General features: G+C 40.9%; 2 protein-coding genes across 2 annotated transcripts in view; one reads left to right on the forward strand and one right to left on the reverse strand.

Annotated features, from left to right (window-relative positions):
• Positions 1-11,302, reverse strand: part of ggcx (gamma-glutamyl carboxylase) — a 198,885-nt gene that overhangs the window by 47,672 nt on the left and 139,911 nt on the right. The window lies entirely within an intron of this gene.
• stard7 (StAR related lipid transfer domain containing 7) lies at positions 387-5,957 on the forward strand. The gene is made up of 8 exons (XM_084034944.1): positions 387-1,288; positions 1,556-1,719; positions 1,903-1,952; positions 2,435-2,545; positions 2,978-3,060; positions 3,155-3,254; positions 3,362-3,446; positions 3,698-5,957. The coding sequence occupies exons 1-8, from the start codon at positions 834-836 to the stop codon at positions 3,874-3,876; spliced, it is 1,227 nt and encodes a 408-aa protein (XP_083891070.1). The 5' UTR covers positions 387-833; the 3' UTR covers positions 3,877-5,957.

The following is an 11,302-nucleotide window of genomic DNA, read 5'->3' on the forward strand; positions in this document are numbered from 1 at the left end:
TGCTTAGTAGTTGTGACTTTAACACCGCTGGAGGGCGACACTATACTTCTTCTCCCCTAGTGTGGACTGAGCTTTTTGTAGACACTGATCCCAGACAAGTTTTGAAAATTCCCTTCTCTGTCTGAACTATAGCAGCTAACGTAAGCAGCGCCGACTCCAAATCTGACCCCAGGTCATCGAAGAAACCGGAAAGTGAGGAGCTTTGTAGAAGGCGTAAAGCTCGACTAGGCGCACATGCTGCTGCGCGAACGGCTAAATTTAAGACAAGCTCCCGCCAGGACCAACCAGAATGCTCCTAGAACAGCAACCGTCCAATGAACGCCCGCTTCACAGTTTTGTAAGGCGGGATTTCCGAGTGGGTGTGTGGGAGACCGTAGGAAGAGGAGGTCAAATGCGCTGCTAGTTTTGAGAAACATGAGTGTTTCTCCTGGACAGATAAACAGGTAGACGTTGTGTTGGATTCACAGTAGACGATATAGTTTGCAGTGCCGTTTTTACAGTTTCTATTCCGACGTACTCGCGTCGTTGTTGGGCGTGGTTTGTCCGTGCCGTACTCGTAGAGAGTTGACAGATAACGTTAGCTCATGCTAACGTTAGCTCATGATAACGGTTTAGATCGCGTGCTCGCAGACACTAGGTCGACAACTAACCTTAAATCTAGAGTAAAAATATGATTTTCGGTCACCTAAAGTCTATAGTATCGTACACATAAAAGGTAATGCATAGTGCAGCTCCGCAGAACATTAACGTGAACTTTAGCTGCGATTTTCGTTAGCAAGCTACTGCTGACATTTATTTTGTCTTTGGGAACTTGTGTCACGGTCACCGCTGTCATGTTTCACTCCGTACCCCGTCGCCCGATCTGTGAGATAGGCGTGAACGCAATGAGGCTTCAAAGCAGCGGATCTTTCAAGCGGGCTGTCGAGGAGGGCCGAGGGAAGCTCGAGAGGGTCCCGTGGCTAGGCAGGGGCATGGGCCTGCTGCTGTCCTGGCTCCAGAGGGCAGGTGTCGGTGCGAGTGAGGTTGTGGGATCCGGGCAGAAGAGGAAGGGCTTGCTCGCCATATTTGCAGATCACTGCAGCTTTGTAACCGGACAGAGGCTCCGGCGTGCTTGCCAGATCGGCGAGCTGTACTCCAACCTGTACTCCGAGCGAACCAGGTGGACCCTGGTCGGGAACATATGGCGACGGCTTCAGAGCAAGAACGCCCCGACTGGGAAACTTGTCGCGGCCCTGGCTGGTATCTTCATGTGGGACAGTGAAAAGATTCAAGATGAGGAAATTCAAAGGTTTGATATATCTTTCTTCAAACGCACATTTGGAGGCATATGTGATCAAGACATACTGTTGAATTGCAAATTAGATGATGACAATCTGAACACAAGCAATATAATTTGGAGACTGGACTCTTGTAGAGCTGCAGAAACTTGTTGAATCTATGCAAAGTTGCTGCACTGTTGTTGTTCTGGCAGCTCACCTTAAAACATTTTAAAACATGTAATCTCAACTGCACATTATGTTAAACAGCCTGCCCTGTTGTCTGCATCCATTTGAAGGTGTGGACTTGAACTACAGGCGCTGGAGGCTGTAAAATGTCAACATACGGATTCGGGAACATTCGCTGGACAGCTTGAACCTGACTGGGAAGTTGTGGTGGAGAACAAAGGCTTCAAAGTGTGGAAGCGACCTATTCCCAACAGTCACCTCTATGAATACAGAGGTCAGCCAAGTCACAATCTCACATGTGTAACCAGGTCTCTGAAATGCAGATAAAGCACACATTCTACAATCTGAGTTACAGACATCCAAACTTTTGTGCACGTTTTTTTTTCTTCTGTCGTGGTGATATTAGTTAGTCTAAAGAGTAAGAATCCTTTTTCAAAAATGTATGTTTCCCTTGCAGTTTTGGGCTCCTATAATGATGTCACTCCAAGGCAGTTCTTCAATGTACAGGTACAGACTTTTCAGATGTCCTTGTGTGCTACTAGGAATATGTCTGTTTCAATTGAAGAATAATACAGTGAAAAGAATAACATACTACCCCGTTAGTGACTTACAATAAGAAAAGTATCAGGAGGGAGGAGAGTGTGGTGCTCTTGAGTTCCTTATCTGGGATTTGAGTGTGCAGCAATCTCTTCACTCCTAAAGTCTGGCCAAATTAACATTTGTATTACTGAAATGTCAGCTCCAACTGGTAATTGTAATTATTTGGTTGAGGAATTAATATTTACAGCACTTTCACGTGTTTATTTTTTGCATGGATTGTGTTTAAAGTGTGTATATGGCAGCTTGTTTTGCATCAGCAACACCCAGCTGCTCTTGCATAACCAACATGTTTGCGCTGCTTGTGTGCAGCACAAAGGCAACTGTAACACTCCGTCTATGTGCTATATTTAGCACCTTACCCTTGACTTATGCTTTCCCCTTTCCCCCAGTTGGATACAGAGTACAGAAAGACGTGGGATGCGCTGGTTATTAAGCTTGAAGTGGTGGACAGAGATGTCCGTACGGGCTCCGAAGTTGTGCACTGGGCTACACACTTTCCTGTGAGTTTCTGTTGATTGCTATTATACGTTAAGCGAATAATATTGATGGTTAGCAAAACACAGGTGCTAAATTATAAATGACCGAAGTATTGATAAGCTCTCACATTGGGTATTTTGTCAGCAATTTTGAACATTTTGGTGTAATTTATTATCACGCTGCAGCTTCAGCAGGTGAAGGCACATTAAACCATCATAATTAAAAGTTATACTTTATTGACATACCAGTTCATTAAGAGTAAACATGTAGAGAAGCAATGTTTCAGTCTGCTCTGTCCTTTTGTTTGTCGTTTCATTGTAAAAACAAAGTCATTGACCTTGGCTTTTGTGATTAAGAGCAACTACTGGCCACGTTTCAGCATTTTTCATTCAACATTCATTGAGTTATTTTATACCGTCAGCTGATATTTAGTCTGGTTTAATCTCTCCTAACAGTATCCCATGTACTCGAGGGACTACGTGTATGTGCGGCGCTACGATGTTGACGTAGAGAACAACCTAATGGTCCTGGTATCCAGGTAGGACTTCAAAAATAATGTCTCTGGAGTCAAAAATGGTTAAGACTTTGACACATTCTAAATTTCTTTTTATATTTGTAATTCTGCTGTATAGAGCCGTGCAGCATCCCAGAGTCCCGGAGTCCAAGGAATTTGTGAGAGTCCATGCATACCAGTCAAAGATGGTCATCCGCCCTCACAAGTCCTTTGATGAGGTTTGTAGTAAATGTGTTGCTACACAAATTACTTTAACTTGCATCCAGGAACATGTGTTTTGTAGCCACTGAGTTTGACTCGTGTGTTTGTTTGTTTTTTTTAACAGAATGGATTCGATTACCTGCTGACCTACAGCGATGATCCTCAGACTGTCTTTCCCCGTTACTGTGTGAACTGGATGGTGTCAAGTGGTGAGCCCTTTCTACTGGTTGAAAACTTGTTAGGGCTGCATGTAATTCTTTAGACAATCATTCATTGTTTTATCCAAATTCCATTAAACAGCAAATCCTCACACAAGTATAGCATATTTATTTGCATTCTGATTTCTGTGCAGTTTTATGCATTGTGTGATTAAATGTTTTTCCTCACATGTTCATGTTTTCCTACTAAGTATGAATATTCTACCCTTACAATAAATATGCTCTCCCTTTGCACCCTGCAGGTATGCCTGATTTTCTAGAGAAGCTCCACACTGCTGCCTTGAGGGCTAAGAACTTGGAAGTGGGGATCTACGACTACGCAGGCGTCATTAAATCCAGCGACAGCGGTCGCCAGTCGGGCCAGGAGCGCCTCAGCGGAGAGAAGCCACACACAGGTGGTCCTGGACAGATCTACGCTTGAGATGGGACATTTTTATAGACCAGTGGTCATGTTGGTGTGTTTTCATGTGCACTTGAACCTCAATCAAACCCTCCAGACCCAGCTTTTTGGGGTAGATTGCATGAACTGCAAATGGAAGTTGCGACCTACATTAAAGACAAATATACAGCATGTCCATCTGTAGACATGGTTATGTTGGTTGTAGATGAGACATCACAAGAACAATGGGCTTTTGATGACGGCATTACTGTATTTTTGGGGAAATGTTGCCATAGAAATTTCCATCCAAACTGCTGGCGTTGGCACTACTTGTGCTATGCCAAGCGATGCGACGTGGCATTTTTGTTGCCTCGTTTGATAATTATGTATGTCTTGAAACCGTTGGTAAGATTGAGCCAAAACTCCTAATTGTAGTGACGCTTTTGCCAAAACACTGTTCCTGCTCCCATTTGATCATTTTATGATTTGTCTTCCATTCAACCAGGCTTGACTTTAAAGGCCGTTAAGCCTGCTTGCAGCTACATTAGTGATTTCAGTGAGAAGTGAACATGGAACGGTAACTGACTGGCTTCTGATGGACATCATCCCTGAAACAAAACTACAGCCAAGATTTCTGCACTGACTGATGAATAGAGGCCTCTGCAGGACATGTTCTAATATGTTTCTTCATTTCATGGATTTAAAGCAACTGGTGTGCTTGCAGATTGATTGGTCTGCACGTGTCTGGATGGGATGGATTAAAAAAATAACGATGCCATTAATTGAAAATGTGTCCACAGATTTGAAAATAAAAACTCTAGGGCATCTTTGAGTTTTGGGGATGGCATCGCTTTGCTGTCAGCACAGTAGAGTTTTCATGGTGTTCAGCTAACTGCATCTGTTCAAAACTGCCAGCGTTCTGCCTTCCGTAGGTAAACCGGTCCTTCAGCATTCGGGGCAGAGTGTCTTATAACAACCACATAAATCCTCAAATACAATGGTACTGATGCACTTATCTTAGTTCACTAGCAAGGAAACCCTACAGGAGATGTATTTAAAAAAACCAACTAATGTCCCTTTTTAAAGAAACTGCATACTTATGACACAACACAACCTGTTTGCATTTCATAAGAGTTCAAACTATTTCCTATTTCAGCTCAGAATTTCTGTTTATTTTCCTGGTGTCCTCAACAGACAGCACTCATGTTTGTACTGTTGGACTTGTGTGTGTGTTTTCTTTATTACTGTTGATCTTGTACATTCATAAAACCATTGCCTGAGAACTGGATGTCCCTGTTCACAACAAGCTCGCTCTGTAACATTTATCACGCGTTGTGATTCTTTCGCTTCTGTTTAGTAATGTAGGTCCTACTGAAACTATTTAATTCATCCTTCCAAACCATTTTTGTTGTTGCTTTTGGAGTTATTTTTGTAGGTGGTGTTATGAATGTACAAGGAGCTTCACATTCTGTGATATTAAACATCGCCTAATAAAGTACACTGTTTACAGCCTGACGATCTGGCACAAATATCTTGAAAATCTGTGTTAAAAACATCTCTTGTACTAAAGTGTAACGTGTTGGTGGTGGCTGAGGGAATCAGATAAGGTGAAGGTCCCACAGGAGTATCTAATATGAGAATATCCCCATTGTGTCAAATGTTCTATTTTAATCTGTAGTGAAGTATTTCCATTCATTTTATTATTTTTTAATGTCGGTACAAATTGTGAAGTTCAGATGTGTTGAAAGTGTGAGGGAGGAAATTAAATGATTTGTTGTACTTCTTGTGTATTCTAACAGAACTGACAGATTCTAAATTAAACATTATGCAATGTTTGCTAACCTTCAGCTTGCGAATGTACTGTGACTTAACACTTTGTCATTCGTAGACACCTGTGTGCCACCTGCAGTCTAAGAGTTGTCACATACTGTTATTTTTTGTTGTTTTTTTTTCTGCAGGCAGAGTAACATTTGTTGTGATTGACTGCCTCATGACAATTACTTTAGTTACAGAGAAATTATTGTTTGTGTGGACATGATCGGGTGCACTTGTTACCCTGTGATTTCAAGACTGACTGAAATGGAAGAGCGACTAATCAGATCAAATAAACATCTTCATACGTATCTTTCTATGTGCAGTGGTTTATTGCAGGGCATGCTTGGCTTTGACCTCGTCTTTGTTTGAGAAACGACTGAATAGCATTGTTTTTCTGCGTCGCAGCTGACGTAGTCCAGTCTAATGGGATGATCTGTAAACCCTACACTCTCTGTCTGGGGCATAAGGTCAGCGAAAGACTGCAGAGAGGCTCCAGTTTACTGGAAGCACCGTCTAGTCAGCCAATCACCTTGGAACAAGATTAACTCTACTGGCAGAAAATGTTGCAGTGCCCCAAATCCCACGTGACATGCTAATTCTACGCATCATGTACTACGTAGTATATACTTTTAGCAGTTAGTGTATCTAGTTGTGAGCATAGATTGGTTTTGAGAAGTGCCTCCATTTCCTTTGTGCATTGCATTGTGGGAAATAGTGTAAATCAGCATCACCAGCCACTACAAACTCAAATCCTGCTTATGAGTACTAAGACTTTGACTGATATTTTAACGTAAAGTGCAAAATAATATAATTCTTTAATTATAATATATATATATATATATATATATATTAAAATAGAGAGTTATTTCAAAAATGTTTTGCAAATAAGTTAATGTCCAAGCACAAATTGTTTTATGGTGATCAAACTGTTTTTTGTTCTGAAAGGCCGCGCCTCTTATTCTGATTACTGCTCTTTTTAAAAATGTTATTTAATTTTACGATTACTCTCACAAGACTATAGGGGTTGCTCATGGGCGGCATTTTGACACGTGACCTAAGAAAAGCGCAGGTGTTATCAATTTGGAAAGCGAGAAAAACTGAGCGAAACACCGAAAATCATGAAATACGGCAAACAAACAAACAACAACTAAAAAAACCTTTTACTCTCGGCTGAGATGGAAAAGTAAAATGCCACAACGTGTGATGGGAACAGCTGATGACGTACATGACGCATGTGACTCACGTCGCTGAAGCTTCTGCTCGGCTGAAGAGGAAACATGTCCTCGTCGCTTCATGCAGAACTGACGTGACTCTGCCACCAACCTTCAACAGATTAATACTCATATACTTAACATACAAACGCTTATATCATATCTGCATCGCATATTTATACTGTTTTAATTTGAGTTCCGACTTGCGCTCTTGTACTTACGTCATCTTGTTTCGCTCTCTTCTTCTGCAATTAATGGTATTTCGCAGTTTTGGCGCCACCTACTGTTTATCTCGAGGAACCAGCTCCTAATTTGCGCAACGTAGCGGATGGAAACAAGTAGCCTATTCAGTAATATTTCTCTTTTTTCCTTTTTTTTTTTGGTTTGTTGCGGTTTTTCGATTAAAATGTTAACTTTGGATAGAAACTCACCTTGTTCTCATAACAAAGTCGCAGTTAATTATAAGTAACACTTGGGCTTTTCCTTCTTCGAAAAGTAAAAAGTGTGCTGTGAAAAAGTATTATTTAAAAAAAACAAATACATTTTATTTGAAATAAAAAAAATAACTTGCAGCTACAATCACCATGCAATCAAGGCAAGGCTCATGTGTGCTTCATTGCTGGTCAATCAGTGATTCAGACTCGTTTGACATCAATATCATGTAATGCCTCCAGCACTTGAAGTGTCATTGAAGACTGAATTCATTAAAGTAAGTGTAATAAAGAAAGGACGACTCTGGTTTATTCATTTACATTTTAATGGTGGAATGTACTAGTTGTGATTTGACTTATAGGACAACATAGAAAAACAAATATCTGAGCACTGAAACACATCTCATTCAATAAATCATAATTTCAAGAACATAAACTCCCAGTCTATAACATATGGGCTTATATGTCTCAGGATTTGATTTACGGGGTGGTGACGTCTTAAAAGAGTGGACATTGTTTTAATATATGACCTCCACTGTCTGACATTATTAGCCACCGTTAAAAGCCACAGAGCACTTACAGTAATTGATAGTTTCCACAAATCTGCAATAATGACACCAACCAGCTTTTAGAAAATGACCGTTTTATCTATATGGATACTATAAACCCTTTGAGATTCTCTCTCTCTTAAAATCCATTGTTGCCCTTCGTTCAACATTTAAAAAATTGCCAATAAAGCACACAGTATGTTTCGATTATATTTATTGGTTGAGTACATCATGAGATAAAACAACAGAAATATGGATAAAAACAAAATTAGAGTCTATTATACGATGGTCCTTTTGTACATACCCTTAATTCTTAGTTTTACCCAAATATTTAGTTTTATTGCACTATTTTACAGCTCAATTTGTGTATATTTGTAAAAAAAATTCAGAAGTAACTGCATTCAAAAAGAAATTCCGAGTTTTTTTTTAACTGCTCAGGCGTTCACAGCAGAAGGTCGATAGTGCTCACAAGCCTCCAAGGTGCTTGGCACAACCATGGACAGAAGAGTCACTGCATGGTTAGATCAAGCACAATGGGGTCCTGGGCAAGGACAGGAAACCTGCATGGATTAAAGGGGATCCAGCTCAGCGTGCCCCATCCAAGGGACTGGAAAGCTTTGTCATTTGGTTCAAATATAAATGGAAGTCAGGGGCCAAATCAGTGACACAAATATACATTTTTGCTTTCGTCAACCAACTCATGAAGTATAAATATTTCTAAAAGACATGCTGTCATCAAAGTATTGTCTTGTAGGACAATCCCATTCAAGAGTCGACAAAAAAAAATCAAAATCCAAAGGTGTGAGGGAGGAGATCCGAGCTTATGGATAGATTAAAAAAAAGCACCATTTGTTCACACAATGACTGGAAAAGAATTGTAAGTGTTGCAGTCAATAACATCTGCAGAAAAAAAAAAGATTAGTCATAGGTCACACTCACTGCGGGAAAAAAAGGGCTACACCCTTCCTGCGCACGAACTGCGTCAAACCCCACCCTCCCGCCCGCTTCGCCCGACTCTACCAGAAAAAAAAGTCTAAAAACTCTGTTTCACGGTACAAAAAACTTAAATATCAAACATATTCAGGAAAAGATTTACAGCGAGCCTGAGGAACGGTGGCTTAATCAAATTTGTTTTCCATCAGTCTGTTGGTTGTTCTGCAATTGATCAATGGAAACAGAGTTGGGTAATTGGTCTGTGATCTTGTTAGGAACCGCAGAGTCCAGTCTCTGAAATCTGACATGCCATTGACTGAAAAATACATTTATAGATACCAATGGACCCAAGAATGATAGTTACTATATTGTTGTTGCCCATCTGAGGACATTTGCCGTCTCCTTAGAGTAAAGACACCACGTCTTCTGGACATTTAGTCCTAACTAGATTAACGGTCACTCAGTGCAATGTCAAGTCACGATACCATCAAGCACAGACAGTTGTTCCTCCAAAAGGGTTTGACAATCTTGTTACCTTCTCTTTTGTCTCTTTTCGGCTCCCCAGGGACATCTTTACTAAAATGCAGGGTGGCAGGGTGCGATAATCAACTTAGAGCTCTGGCTACTGAACCACTTTGCGTGATGAAATTACACCACGGTGCATATGGACGCACCAAAGAGAAACCCTGCAGTTGCAGTTGACCAAATGGCAGGAAAATGGGAGTTACTTTGGGTGAAAATGGTGGGTGGTGGCGGTGAAACAGACCTCTGTTTTTCAGAACAATGAGGATGTTTCAAAGGGATACAGTGTGGCTGATGGGATGGCGTGATGGGGATTTTTTTTTTTTATGCACGGATGATTGTGATACACAATTATGTGTCCTTACCTTGTTTTTCGGCGTTCTTTCTTTTGTCAAAAATCGAACGTGGGTCACCACCGTTGCTGTCTTTCAGGAGCTGGACTTCAAACTCATGAATTTCAGAAGTAATTCTCAACTAAAAACTGTTTAAAAACATGACAATGTACTATATAATACTGTTTTAAAGCAAAAGACATTACATATACTTCAGACTTCCAACAAACTCTCAATACTACACTACAAAATGACAAAATGATACTATTTTAGTGACAACCTTCCGCTGCTGTCTTTGGAAACTCACGTCTGTACATCTGGTCTTCCATGAAACCCACCTTTCCATCCGCTGGTTCCAAAGTCTTTGTGAGGTTCAGCCGGCTGAGGGGCGATGAAGGCGGTTGGGAGCTCTGAGCTGTAGTCTTGGGGTCTTCCAGCTTGCTCAACTGGAGACAGACTGTCCCGACTGCGTCCTCAGCACCCTTCAAGTCCCCATCTCCTGCCCCTCCTTCCAGCTAGGAGGGGTTGGTGATGTTCTCTTGGGATAGGTGCACTGGCAAGGAGGTCTTGGTCAGGCTGGGATTGGACGCGGGGTTGGGGAGTTTTGGGGGGGCTGCCGGTTCCGCATTTCATAAATATTAATACAGAGTCCTCCCTCTCCAAATGGGTAGATTCTTTAATTTTGTTAGAGGGGAAGTGCTTTATTCACTTAATGGCTTTTATTAGTGCCCGGTCTTCAACTCTTTCATTAGCTAAAGTGCTGCTATAATTTACAGGGTAAAAGAGGGTGGGGAAGAGGTGGTGTCTGAGGAGGGTTGATCCTGCTGCTGCAGGACACGCATGCAATAGCTTCAACCACTGCAGCTTTTCCTCCAAAAGTGGCTTTTCTCTTAAGAACTGCAGTCTGCAACATCAAATACACACGATAGCATCCTCATGATTGAGTATTATATTGTTGGGAGTTGTCTGGTTTTAATGTGTCCACCAACCTCAATCCTGTTGCACGTCTACATCCTTGTGAAACATTCAACGTGGTTGAGAATCGGACACATTGTAACCGAGTGTAACCAGTTTTTAATGGATGATATTGATAGCCTTCCTGACAATTAAATGGCATCTTGCATATGAGCGGGAAAATATTATTTTTGCGGAATTGAAAAGCAGTTTCAATACCGCTCGACGACAAAGCAGATTCATTTAGTTGGGCATCTGAGATCGTTTTTTTTTCTTTCTTCTATTGCACATTATAGGTCCAGCTATGACTTAATATTTATTTTATGTTGTCACTTTTTTGAACATTGGATATTTTGTATTAAATCAGTTATTTTATTTTTTTCTTTCCTGATATTTTGAGGGTAAAATTAGATAAATGTAAGTGTCAGTGTATTTAAACAAAGCTGTCATTATAAAGAATGAAACAAGCTCAGATACCTTAAAGAAATGTAAGCTAAATTGTACATCTTATATTTATTATTTAGTTCAATAAAGTGTAGTCTTTATTCTTCAAGTTTCCCCGACAGAATCTACATACTACATACACCGACCATTGAATCAATGGCGAACATGAGGTGCTCAGACACAAAATGGCCACCACGGTTCATGCAGGTTGCAACATATTAACATCAGATAATGCAAGCTACCAGAAGTGCTCCCGGCTCTGATGAAATGCTCTCTAC

This window comes from Eutrigla gurnardus, assembly GCF_963514095.1.
Source record: "Eutrigla gurnardus genome assembly, chromosome: 19".
Lineage (NCBI taxonomy): Eukaryota > Metazoa > Chordata > Actinopteri > Perciformes > Triglidae > Eutrigla > Eutrigla gurnardus.